Source organism: Entelurus aequoreus, linkage group LG11 (assembly GCF_033978785.1).
Source record: "Entelurus aequoreus isolate RoL-2023_Sb linkage group LG11, RoL_Eaeq_v1.1, whole genome shotgun sequence".
NCBI lineage: Eukaryota > Metazoa > Chordata > Actinopteri > Syngnathiformes > Syngnathidae > Entelurus > Entelurus aequoreus.
Window position 1 is genome coordinate 34,785,864 of NC_084741.1, and position 14,637 is coordinate 34,800,500.

General features: G+C 37.6%; 1 protein-coding gene across 2 annotated transcripts in view; it reads left to right on the forward strand.

Moving 5' to 3' along the window:
- The window catches only part of deptor (DEP domain containing MTOR-interacting protein), an 86,282-nt gene that overhangs the window by 65,490 nt on the left and 6,155 nt on the right, over positions 1–14,637 (forward strand). The window contains exon 10 of one of the 2 annotated variants that reach the window (XR_009827758.1): positions 5,895–9,524. Coding sequence is in view for 1 of the 2 variants with exons in the window: in XM_062063072.1 (XP_061919056.1) it covers positions 5,895–6,017 (123 nt within the window). In the remaining variant the exon portion in view is untranslated. Of the gene's footprint in view, positions 1–5,894; positions 13,447–14,637 lie in introns of those variants that run through there. The other variant, XM_062063072.1, reaches the window with a different exon arrangement.

Here is a 14,637-nt window from a genome sequence, read left to right on the forward strand (position 1 = left end):
AGGCATAATAATGTGTTAATTCCACGACTGCATATATCGGTTGATATCGGTATCGGTTGATATCGGTATCGGTAATTAAAGAGTTGGACAATATCGGAATATCGGATATCGGCAAAAAGCCATTATCGGACATCCCTAATTATAGGGCTGTCAAATTTAATGCGGTAATCAATGCGATTAATCACAAAACATTATCGGATTAACCATTAACCATAGATAAACTCTATCAATTGTGCAGTTAATTTTGACCACACATGCTCCTTTACCTTAACCGCGGATAGTTACCTGAAAGGCGGAGCAGGTTGTTAAATACTTCAACGGGGAAAAGTACCTTCCATATGAGGACCGGTGAACAAGTTAGGACATAAATCATGGTCCCAATATGGAAAACCATTGCATCTAATAGAGAATGTCTCATTTGCACCCCTGGTGGTGAAATCTATCAAAATTAGGGTGGTCCCAAAAAGGAGGGACTTTTCAAATTGACTGTGTGTCGGTTTTAAAAGTGCTCCCCCTCTGGCCAACATATGTAATAACAAGTGTGTGTGTCCAGCCCCTTTGGGCAAAATTAATTCCATCCATCCATTCTCTACCGCCTGTCCCCTCCGGGGTAGCGGGGGCTGCTGGAGCCTATCCCAGCTGCACTTGGGCGGAATTGATTGATTGATTGAAACTTTTATTAGTAGGTTGCACAGTAAAGTACATATTCTGTACAATTGACCACTAAATGGTAACACCCAAATAAGTTTTTCAACTTGTTTAAGTCGGGGTCCACTTAAATTGATTCATGATACAGATATATACTATTTTCATAATACAGTCATCAGACAAGATAATCATCAGAGTATATAAATTGAATTATTTACATTATTTACAATCCGGGGTGTGGGATATGGAGGGGGCGGGGTACACCCTGGACAAGTCGCCACCTCATCACAGGGCCAACACAGATAGACAGACAACATTCACACTCACATTCATACACTAGAGCCCATTTGGTGTTGCCAATCAACTTATCACCAGGTGCATGTTTTTGGAGGTGGGAGGAAGCCGGAGTACCCGGAGGGAACCCACGCAGTCACGGGGAGAACATGCAAACTCCACACAGAAAGATCCCGAGCGCAGGATCGAACCCAGGACTTTCGTATGGTGAGGCACATGCACTAACCCCTGTGTCACCGTGCTGCCCCAAAATTAATTTAAAAAATAATAATAATAATGAATTAGATTTATATAGCGCTTTTCTAGACACTCAAAGCGCTTCACAGAGAAGTGAGAACCCATCATTCATTGACACTTGGTGGTGGTAAGCTACTTTCGTAGCCACAGCTGCCCTGGGGTAGACTGAATAAAATAAATATGTATACAGAGACATACTGTAATAACTTGAAGTAAATGATGAAGATTAAAACCAATTACAAACAAAAAATAAAAATAAAAAATACAAAAATAAAATCAAAACTTACCTTTTTTATATTTGCATAGTATGTATGTATTAGTAATGTTGTAAATACAAATCTTTATATATCTACAAAGCGTGGTCCTAAAGAGGTAGGCATTTTCCGGAGGTCTCAAGAAGGTAACAAATACAAGAATGTGTGTGCATGTTGTAAAGTAGGCTGCGGCAGTAACGTCATGTTGACGTACTTCTATTGACTCCACTTGCAAGGCTGATAAGTAAGGGAGGAGTGCGCTCTTGCGTGAGCCAGCATGCTTGTGGCCTGCGGTTGGCACAGACTCATTTAGATGGGTTCTTAACTTTATGACAGGTTCAAAATGTCAAGGACAACCTGTCGTCACAGTATTTCCTGGAAGATACTGTAAGCTACCTTTGCAACAGCTGTACCCAGAAAACATGATTTTGCGGAACATTTCGCTATGGATGGATTATCTTTAGTGATAAAACTTCTGCAGCCGCTCATCCAGCAGCATTGGGCACTGCTACAAAGTTTGGTATTTAGCCAAAAACCAAGTAAATGCAGAGCAATATTTACCAGGACTACAATCACAATAAAACACAGAACCAACATGTTAGGCAAATAACAAATCTATTAACATTAATAATGTTTTGTATTACATTATATTATTTTATCGTATAATTACATACAGTTGTTTGATCAAAATAAAGTCAGTAGCACAAAATAAGAAAAAGCAAAATCCCCCCCAAAAAATAAAATACTATTGGCTCTAGTTTAAATTATTTGACTGTTTGCCTCAAAGCCCCATTTTTGTTTGCAAACAATCAAACAATAGATAGATATACCATATAATAATATGAAAAACACTTATAGTTGTGAAAATAAACACAGGCAAGAACTGAAAAAGATCAATATGATACTGATTGGGCAGTGTATGTTTTGGTCCTGTATTTTCTTTTCATGAATGTGAGTTGAAAAACACAAAACAATTCGGTTGATTTGAATTATATTTTGAAAGACAAAACTGAAAAACAAAAAACAGGCAACAGAGTGTAGCCAGAGTCGTAAATAAAGAGCGTAACGTTTTGACTTTAGTTTTTCTGACAAAATGAACCAAAATATTATGTCTGCTTATAGTTCTAAACATACTCCAGATCATAAACGTACAATAAAACATGATTTTATTTTGTGAAAGTAACATTTTGCGGCCGTATTTAATGCTATTTCCTGCAGTGTTTCGTGAACAGCAGGCACTCTAACACGCACCCAACGGCGTAACAAATGTAAAAAAAATGAAAAGAACAACCAAAAACATAACTTATTTCCCTCATATTACCACAATCTTCATTAGCTTTGGACCAACGATCACGTAGAAATTGTGACTTTTATGTGAAGTATGTCAACTGTGGTGGTGTACTTTTGTAGTTATTTCCCCATTATTCTGCACAATAAGTCAGATATGGTAACACTAGCGAGCAGTAGAGAATATAAAGTGATTTCTGGTCCAGAACATAATTTGCTTTATTCATTATTGAAATATTTTTTCCACTTTATGTTGTATATTTTTTTATCTGAGATTTTCAGTTCATTTTGTCATCTATTATTACACCCAAAATGTGGTTTCTTTAACTCTTTCAATGTCTACTGCATCATTTTAGTTTTACTGAGATTTATAGAAAGTCTGTTTTTGTCGAACAATCTTTTTAATTCATTAATATCTTCAAGTTTTATATTTGTATTAGCCCATGTGTGTTCTCTCCTGAACAAAACACGGACGTTGTGTCGTGTGTTCACCTGGCACAAGACACTGTAATCCGTGGTTCTGCAGTGTTTGTGAACTTTCACTTCCCATACTTGTCTACTTTCCGGGTTGTTGGGAAAGCGATGTAAAATCTTTTCACAATTCTCGCAGGTAGAGCAGCACCATGCTGCACGACAGGGCATTTTTATACGTTGGAAAACTACGAGGAAGCACCGCAAACATAGCGTCAGGTCAAAGTTGGTAGCAGTTATGGCGCCCTGTTGTCACGTGAGTGCATTTTGACCAATCATTGGCCTGAAACCAGGTTGGCCTTACTCTCTTTATACTGGACTCTGACCGTAGTCACACACTACTGCCATCTGGCGTCTTGGAATTGAAACTGCATGCGAAGTGCAAATCAGACTAAAAATGTAAGAATTCCAGATATCATAACTGGACAGCGCATCATTATCAGCTCAGCCATTTTTATTATCGAACAAATGATCATTTATTAATTATTAACTCTTTATGTGAATTATAACCTATTTAAAAATATATATTGAGAGGAGGGATGTCCGATAATATCAGAACACCGATATTATCAGCCGATAAATGCTTTAAAAAGTAATATCGGAAATTATCTGTATCGGTTTCAAGATTATCGGTATCAATTTCCAAAAGTAAAATTTGTGACTTTCTAAAACGCCGCTGTGTACATGGACGCAGGAAGATGTACAGAGCGGCAATTAATCCTTGAAAGCGCTGCCTTTGCGTACTGGCCTAGTCACATACTATCTACGGCTTGACACACGCACTAGCGAAGGCAAGCATACTTGATCAACAGCCATACAGGTCACACTGAGGGTAGCCGTATAAACAACTTTAACACTGTTACAAATATGCGCCACAGTGTGAACCCACACCAAACAAGAATGACAAACACATTTCAGGAGAACATCCACACCGTAACACAACATAAACACAACAGAACAAATACCCAGAACCCCTTGCAGATGCTTGTTTTCATTCAGAAAAATCTACCTCTCACACATGATGACAAGGAGAAAAAGAATTAGCCCACTCTTTGAGCTTCATCTGTTGCACAAATAGACTAATAGTCTGGACTGAGTGAAGCTGTTTTATTTCTGTTTTGTGCCTTTTTTCCCCATGCATTTTAAAGGATGGCTGTGTTTTCTACTAGTCTAGACTGAAGCAGTTTTTTATTTTGGTACCTTTCTTGTTTTTATTTGCACATTTTTGCTACTCATATGAATACTTTAAGAACAGGGCAGATTGAGCCCAGTTTATAGTATACTTTGGACTGAAGCTGTGTGCCTTCATTGTTTTTGTAGATGTTGTTTTGAGGCATGTTTAAAAAATAAAAAAAAAAGCACTTTGTGAAAGTCAAAGTACAGTATTTCCCATAGATATAGTGGGTAACAGGATTATTTCAGGGAGAGCATGTCCCAAATTACAAGCTGCTGTTTTGAGGCATGTTAAAAAAAATAATGCAATTTGTGACTTCAATAATAAATATGGCAGTGCCATGTTGGCACTTTTTTTCCATAACTTGAGTTGATTTATTTTGGAAAACCTTGTTAAATTATTACATTGTTTAATGCATCCAGCGAGGCATCACAACAAAATTAGGCATAATAATGTGTTAATTCCACGACTATATATATCGGTATCGGTTGATATCGGTATCGGTAATTAAGAGTTGGCCAATATCGGAATATCGGATATCGGCAAAAAAGCCATTATCGGACATCTCTAATTGAGAGCTTTTGTACACTTCTATTTAAATTGTGTACAAATTGAGAATTTTTGGTTTGTTGTTTGTTTTATGTTTTTGTCCATGGTCTGTGCTTATGGTATGCTTGCAATGTGTAATGTCTTGTAACAGCTGTATTATTTTGTATCATGACCTGTTGAATGTTTACTGTATTAACCTGCTTTAGGACAACAGATGAAAATTAGCGATTGTGCTAACTCCGGCATATTTACATTGTTGCTCTATGTTGATGTATATGCATTGTCCTAAATCAAATACATAAATAAATAAATAAAAGCGGGAAAGGAGTAGGATTAAATGGGCATTACTTCTTCTTCCTACCACTTTTCAAACATGTTGCAACGAGAATACCGAAAATATGTGATGTGTCATATTGTAACAATATGCAAGTTCGAAATAAACTTACATTAATCTGCGATGAGGTGGCGACTTGTCCAGGGTGTACCCCGCCTTCCGCCCGAATGCAGTTGAGATAGGCTCCAGCACCCCTCGTGACCTCAAAAGGGACAAGCGGTAAAAAATGAATGGATGGATAATCCATAAACAATAATGCATAAACACACACAGAAGTACCCAAAATCGGTACCGTTAAGTCCCTGTATCGATTCCCAGGTACCGTATCGATTCAAATGTGAAATGTACCCATTTCTACTGAAATATAAAATACAAATAGAATCTTTTTTTTTTTTAAAGATCTAGTTGATACTCTTCGACACAAAAAAATTATTTTATTTGTTGTTTCATAATAAAATGCAAATAAACCTGTGGTTTTGTGTTCTCCCCGATACTGCCTCCCCACTATTCTGCATAGACACTTGCAGTACCTTTGCCACAGAGCCAAATTCCTTTGTCATATGCACACAGGCGTATTCTTTATGGGAAGACTTGCCAGCTGCTTAGTGTTTATTTACAGCGCTTGTCAACATCTCTTCTCTTGCAGGTTTGTCAGTTTGTGGTGTCGGTGAACGGACTGAACGTCCTCACTCAGGACTACAGGACAGTGAGCAACCTGATCCTCACTGGACCCAGGACAATCGTCATGGAAGTCATGGAGGAGGTGTGACATCATCACCTGAGGAGAAAGAGGGAACTTGGAGGTGTTGCAAAAGCAGCATCCAGATGGAGAAAGAGGATGAAAGCAACAACTGCAAAAAATGTGCAGGTTCTTCACTCTTTTTTTTATTTTTGCAAGCACACGCACAAAAATGAGAGATTTTGACTCCACCAGTCGTCAAGATTGATCTCTTTCACTTTAAGGACAATCACAATCCAAATGTCCATATCACAAAATGGAGATGAAGATATCTAAGAGAAGATATCTCATGCTAACCACCTTCAGTGACCTTTTCCCCACTTACTGTACCATTAATGAGTGGCAGTTTTGGATAGCTCAGTGCTGCCCCCAGCAGGACAGGAAGACACACAACTGACTTACATTGACTGGCAATGTAAACAAATGTTCACAGTATGTTTACGCCAAGAAGGTATGTTTTACTCAAATGAGGTGTGTGGGTTTGTAACAATAAAAAGCTCCATAGCTCCATATCTAACCACTTAAATCATTTTTAAAAACAAAACAAAATCTTTTTTTTTGACTCTCTGAAGAATAATTTCCTTTGCTGAGAAATTGTTGGAGGGAAAAACTATAAAAAATAACAACCACACATCGTGTCATGAATGCATTATTATTGAAAATGATACAAATCATTTAAAACTGCATAAAACATTGAGCCAATCCTAACTCAAATGTAAGCGACAAATACACATATTAGGTTGACTCTCGGTAACAAGTGTATCTTTTAAAAAAACACAACGCTGTCATCAAGTAGCGCACATACACACATCCCTGCTTTTATTTTAACGTTTCACCATGGACTTCATAAAACTGCATTATAATGATGATAAACAGGGTCAAATACACCACGGAATGTATTAGCAATCGCAGAGATGCACTTGGAAGTAGTCCATTTGTGTTTCCCCTGACAAAAGCACTTAGAAGACTATACATAATTAATATGTTCATTATGCAGTATGATAGCAGTGGCAATTTAAATTTAGGTACCGTTACTACCTTCAACTTTACCAATTTAATAAGCTAGTAAATACATACAATTACTTGTAGTTTAATGTATTGTGTGCAGAAACAAATACATGCTTAATGTTCTAATATTCTACTGTACTGTATGAGTAATAAGTGCTATTATGTTGTCCTTTGTAGAAATAGCCACATTAGAAGGGTGCACACTGTACATGCACGGGACATAACATTAGGTACACCCAATAATGTTCAACACAAAAAATATGCCTTTAAGAAGTTAATAATGTGCTGTTTTAGTTCACTTTGTCATTTTACTAAAATAGTTTCTATAGTCAAAATATTAGAAACAATAATAAACACAATTTAAACGTCGTAATTATGGCTGGGCTTTTGTTTATTTACCTAAAAAGGATGAGACCATTGGAGAGAGGCTGTTATTTTTTAAATATAAAAACTCATTATATATTTTTTAACTTTGATTATAATTTGGAGTGCATGAGAAAGTGGAAACGTAGCTCACCACTAGGCCGTTAAATATAAAAAAAGTACATTGCACAACACAGCAACAATGTTGTGATAGTGGCAAGGAGCAAACTGCTGAGCAAGCATTAATACGGCTGGTGAGTTAATCGTAAACACCATTTTAAAGCGCAGGCAGAGGTAGATAAAGCTACTGGGTACTTCAAGCTCAGGATGTGGAGTTAACAAAATACTACTTAAGAAGGTTGCCTACTGCCACAAATGTTAATGTTAATTAGTTGTGTTTATATTGTTTGCTTTAATTTTGTAACATACATCCAGGAAATATCAGACACTTACGGTTAAATGGTTTGAGTTTATTGGGAACATGCATATACAGTTACAATATAATGCTTCACATTTTTCCAGTTTTTCGTTACACCATATCAAAAAAGAAGTAGGATGAAGCAGAGCTTAATTAATCCTAGCCCTTTTCCATTTAATAGCAATTACTAACACATTTGTTCTCTTTCAAATCAGTTCCATAAATAATACAGTTCTCAATAAAGAGTAGAATAACTTGTAAATTACATAACAAGATGAATGAGATTATTTTGGTGGTTAATTGATTAAATTGGTGTATTTGGAACATTTATGGGGTTTTTAGACTAGAAAATGTAATTCCTTTAGAAAATATTAAATAAATAAATGACTTGAGGACAATAATCATAGGAATCAAAGACAACAACATATTATAGATTTTTAAAGGCCTACTGAAATGAATTTTTTTTATTTAAACGGGAATAGCAGATCCATTCTGTGTCATACTTGATCATTTCGCGATATTGCCATATTTTTGCTGAAAGGATTTAGTGGAGAAAATCGACGATAAAGTTCGCAACTTTTGCTCGCTGATAAAAAAAGCTTTGCCTGTACCGGAAGTAGCGTGACGTCACAGGAGCTAGTATTCCTCACAATTCCCCATTGTTTACAATGGAGCGAGAGAGATTCGGACCGAGAAAGCGACGATTACCCCATTAATTTGAGCGAGGATGAAAGATTCGTAGATGAGGAACGTTACAGTGAAGGACTTGAGAGACAGTGATGGACGTATCTTTTTTCGCTCTGACCGTAACTTAGGTACAAGCTGGCTCATTGGATTCCACACTCTCCTTTTTTTATTGTGGATCACAGATTTGTATTTTAAACCACCTCAGATACTATATCCTCTTGAAAATGAGAGTCGAGAACGCGAAATGGACATTCACAGTGACTGAACATGTAAATACACGATTAATAATATTCAGCTTTGCGAAGCTAAAAAAATAGAAGCTAACCTAGCTACGTAGCCAACGTGATAGCATCAGTCTCAAATGCAGATAGAAACTAAATTAAAAAAAACCCTGACTGAATGGATGGACAGAAGATCAACAATACTATTAAACCATGAACATGTAAATACACGATTAATAATATTCAGCTTTGCGAAGCTAAAAAAAAATAGAAGCTAACCTAGCAACGTAGCCAACGTGATGGCATCAGTCTCAAATGCAGATAGAAACTAAATTAAAAAAAACCCTGACTGGATGGATAGACAGAAGATCAACAATACTATTAAACCATGAACATGTAAATACACGATTACCGTATTTCCTTGAATTGGCGCCGGGAATATAGTATTCGCCTGCCTAGAATTACAGCCGGGTCAAACTCGTTTCGCAAAATAATTAGCGCATGCTTGGCACTTCCGCCGGGTCAAATATGAGTCATTAAATGACTCCCGCCTCCAGGTGGTAGAGGGCGCTAGTGATCCTTCTTGCGACTACCAGTACTGCAGGAGACAGGTACTGCAGAAGAAGACAACAAGCAGCAAGCATGCAGCAATTGTTTGCTTGCACTTTTAACATGGAGGATTACATATCTAAAATAAAACCGTTTTCTAAACTGGACTTTCAATCGAAGCAGGAGGTAATAATTAAAGGAATATCTCCAGAGACTTTTAAAATTGAAGAAAGATGAGAAAGACTGCCTTTGATCAGAAGCAGCTGCACATGGACCCATCTACAAGTAAAGGTAAGATCATAATAACGTTTTTTTTATTAAATGTGTTTTTAATGATAAGGTATGCGCCGGAGTGAGAAGAGGTTTTAAAATAATTAGAGCATGCTTGCTCATTCCGCATGGTTTTGGTAACCGCAGGAGTGAGAAGAGGTTTTAAATTAATTAGCGCCCCTGCGGCTATTCAAGGAAATACGGTAATAATATTCAGCTTGGCGAAGCTAAAAAACAGAAGCTAACTTAGATGTGGCGGCTGTACTCACCGTAGTGCGTCTGCTATCCTGCTCAAAACACAACACAACCTCCTGGTGTTGGTGTTGCTGTAGTCCGCCGCTCCACCGATCGCACCTACAACTTTCTTATTTGCAGTCTCCATTGTCCATTAAACAAATTGCAAAATATTCACCAAAACAGATGTCCAGAAAACTGTGGAATTTTGTCGAAGAAAACAGAGGTATTTGAATTGGGTCCAAACACTTCCCTTGACCTCGTGACGTCACACGCATACGTCATCTTACCGCGACGTTTTCAAGCGGAAGTTTCCTGGGAAGTTTAAAATTGCACTTTATAAGTTAACCCGGCCGTATTGGCATGTGTTGCAATGTTAAGATTTCATCATTAATATATAAACTATCAGACTGCGTGGTCGGTAGTAGTGGGTTTCAGTAGGCCTTTAATGTTTGTTTTTAGAAAGTGGTGATTTGCAGTACAATATATGAGAATGATTAAAAATGATTAAGTAGATGAATAGATATGAAATAAATATAAATGATTTGCTGCTTGTTTTGAGGCCATTGTAATCTTGCAGAAAAAAAATACTGTAGGAAGAATTAAAAAATGTATTTTTGACCAGGAATAGTATTATAGTCAATTATTTGGACCATGTCAATCAAAACAGAGCGTTCATATTTTTCTGTGAATATTGGATTAGGTGTTCCCAATGTAGTGTCTGGTTTGTGTACAGTACATGGCAACATGATCTTTAACCATGAAGTATGCACAATAAAGTATAGGCCTGACTCCTGTCATGTACTTTGTGTTAAGAAGTGACACACATGCATGATTCTTCTACATTTATTAAGCTTTAATAGCTTCTCCTATACTATACTCAAGGTCAAACTTACCTCAACACTTGAGTTTGTGTTCTTTTATCCACAACAAAGGCGACTGCTGCACTCTCTTTGTCTAGGTTTGAAATGTTTGAAGTAAAACTGCTGATTAAGGATGTCCGATAATGGCTTTTTGCCGATATCCAATATTCCGATATTGTCCAACTCTTAATTACCGATACCGATATCAACCGATACCGATATATACAGTCGTGGAATTAACACATTATTTTTCCTAATTTGGACAACCAGGTATGGTGAAGATAAGGTCCTTTTAAAATTTTTTATAAAATAAGATAAATAAATTAAAAACATTTTCTTGAATAAAAAAGAAAGTAAAACAATATAAAAACAGTTACATAGAAACTAGTAATTAATGAAAATGAGTAAAATGAACTGTTAAAGGTTAGTACTATTAGTGGACCAGCAGCATGCACAATCATGTGTGCTTACGGACTGTATCCCTTGCAGGCTGTATTGATATATATTGATATATAATGTAGGAACCAGAATATTATTAACAGAAAGAAACAACCCTTTTGTGTGAATGAGTGTGAATGGGGGAGGGAGGTTTTTTGGGTTGGTGCACTAATTGTAAGTGTATCTTGTGTTTTTTATGTTGATTTAATTTAAAAAATAAAATTAAAAAACAAAACAAAAACGATACCGATAATAAAAAAAACGATACCGATAATTTCCGATATTACATTTTAAAGCATTTATCGGCCGATACTATCGGCAGGCCGATATTATCGGACATCTCTACTGCTGATAATGCATAACTCCTGCTATTTTAAGTGCCGTGCCTCAATACGAATACAGTGGAACCTCCAAAGTCAAAGGAAATCCCCTCTATGATGCTCAATGACGACACATTCACCCGAGTGTGTGTAAACATTGTAAACACAAAACATTTGAAGAATATGTGTAAAACAAAGTTAAGACAGTCCTGACAGTCACTTAATGATGTTTTGTGGGGTAATACTGTCAACTAGTGGTGTTTTGTAAGTAATGCTAGAAATAATAAGTGTAAAGTCGTCCCTCGCCATATTGAGCTTCAAATATTTAGTTTTTGTTGTTTAAGCATATTCTACAATGTTTTGGTACAGCTAAAGGAACGAAAATATCAATACTACTATTGGTCACTAGATGACACCAATCTAATCAGATCCCACTGTTCAGTATCGTGGCCAATTAGTACAATATCGATTCAAATATTGTGGTGGCCTGCTCTGACTCAAGGTCAGCGTTAATCTCTATTCAAAATTTTAGGTTGCAAAGCAGACAAGATATAGTTAATGGCACATATAAAATGTTGTTCAGGCTCGGCAGGGTGAATACCAGCATAAGTACCATCTGCAATGAATTAGCAGATCAGCTGGCAAAGCAGACACTAACACTAGCACACAGCTCAGAGAGGTATACCTCTCAGTAAGACTGAGGCAAAATCATAAATGAAAGAACATGTTTTGAAAGAGTGGCAATCACTTCGGGACACGAGTACAGGAAGACACTAATACTGAACACAGTGGGAGTGGGAAGAACTGAAAGGGGGAGCACAAAAGAGGAAGGAATCACATATTCCATTAGGACACACCACACTGAATAAGACGTTGCACCCTATTAGTAAACACTCGACAGGATTATGTGACAGCTGCAATGAGGTAGATCAGTGGAACATGCAATTATTCATTGTGGGAAATACAGGAGTAGAGCAAGGAGAAAACTAAGAGAGAAAGTTAGAAGACATGGACAGAAGGAGGTTACTCTCAAAGGGTTCTAAGCTGCAACCAAAATATTTTAGTGAAGTTTCTAAAAGAGACACTTTTATGGAATATTATTTTTGTGAGGGAGGGAGGAGGGAGGGAACTCTGGTTCACACTCCATTACAGTGGGTGGCGGTTATGCACCTTTAATGTTGAGTGCCCAATCATTGAACAAGAAGAAAGTGATTTCCTGTCTAGAGAACAGAATAGAATGGATATTTATTGTCATTGCACACTTTACAACGAAATTGCAAGCAAACTCATTTAGTGCAAATTCATGACACATAAAAAACATAAGAACATGGTACTAAGATAAATAGATACAAATAATACAAACCCTGTTTCCGTACGAGTTGGGAAATTGTGTTAGATGTAAATATAAACGGAATGCAATGATTTGCAAATCATTTTCAACCCATATTCAGTTGAATATGCTACAAAGACAACATATTTGATGTTCAAACTGATAAACCTTTTTTTTTTTGCAAATCATTAACTTTAGAATTTGATGCCAGCAACACGTGACAAAGAAGTTGGGAAAGGTGGCAATAAATACTGATAAAGTTGAGGAATGCTCATCAAACACTTATTTGGAACATCCCACAGGTGAACAGGCAAATTGGGAACAGGTGGGTGCCATGATTGGGTATAAAAGTAGATTCCATGAAATGCTCAGTCAGTCACAAACAAGGATGGGGCGAGGGTCACCACTTTGTCAACAAATGCGCGAACAAATTGTTGAACAGTTTAAGAAAAACCTTTCTCCACCAGCTTTTGCAAGGAATTTAGAGATTTCACCATCTACGGTCCGTAATATCATCAAAGGGTTCAGAGAATCTGGAGAAATCACTGCACGTAAGCAGCTAAGCCTGTGACCTTCGATCCCTCAGGCTGTACTGCATCAACAAGCGACATCAGTGTGTAAAAGATATCACCACATAGGCTCAGGAACACTTCAGAAACCCACTGTCAGTAACTACAGTTGGTCGCTACATCTGTAAGTGCAAGTTAAAACTCTCCTATGCAAGGCGAAAACCGTTTATCAACAACACCCAGAAACGACGTCGGCTTCGCTGGGCCTGAGCTCATCTAAGATGGACTGATACAAAGTGGAAAAGTGTTCTGTGGTCTGACGAGTCCACATTTCAAATTGTTTTTGGAAACTGTGGACGTCGTGTCCTCCGGACCAAAGAGGAAAAGAACCATCCGGATTGTTATAGGTGCAAAGTTGAAAAGCCAGCATCTGTGATGGTATGGGAGTGTATTAGTGCCCAAGACATGGGTAACTTACACATCTGTGAAGGCGCCATTAATGCTGAAAGGTACATACAGGTTTTGGAGCAACATATGTTGCCATCCAAGCAACGTTACCATGGACGCCCCTGCTTATTTCAGCAAGACAATGCCAAGCCACGTGTTACATCAACGTGGCTTCATAGTAAAAGAGTGCGGGTACTAGACTGGCCTGCCTGTAGTCCAGACCTGTCTCCCATTGAAAATGTGTGGCGCATTATGAAGCCTAAAATACCACAACGGAGACCCCCGGACTGTTGAACAACTTAAGCTGTACATCAAGCAAGAATGGGAAATAATTCCACCTGAGAAGCTTAAAAAATGTGTCTCCTCAGTTCCCAAACGTTTACTGAGTGTTGTTAAAAGGAAAGGCCATGTAACACAGTGGTGAACATGCCCTTTCCCAACTACTTTGGCACATGTTGCAGCCATGAAATTCTAAGTTAATTAATATTTGCAAAAAAATGAATAAAATTTATGAGTTTGAACATCAAATATCTTGTCTTTGTAGTGCATTCAATTGAATATGGGTTGAAAAGGATTTGCATTGTATTCCGTTTATATTTACATCTAACACAATTTCCCAACTCATATGGAAACGGGGTTTGTACATAAAATACGAAGCACACAGCTCACATGCACAGTCATTCTTTTGTGTGCCTTGTGTTCAGCGACACTATTGCTCTCGGGTAGAAAGTGTTCTTGAATCTGTTTCATTTTATTAGTCCTGTATCTCCTGCCCGAGGGCAGCAGTTAAAAAAGTTTATGTCCGGGGTGAGATGGATCCCTTATGATGTTTTGGGCCTTCTTGAGGCACATGGCACTGTACAGTTCATCTAGGGAGGGGAGAGAGCAGCCAGGGATCTTCATGGCAGTGTTTATGACCCTCTGAAGTGCGTCTCTCTCTGCCGCTGTGCAGCTGGCACACCATACAGTATGTCAAGACTCAACACACTCAGC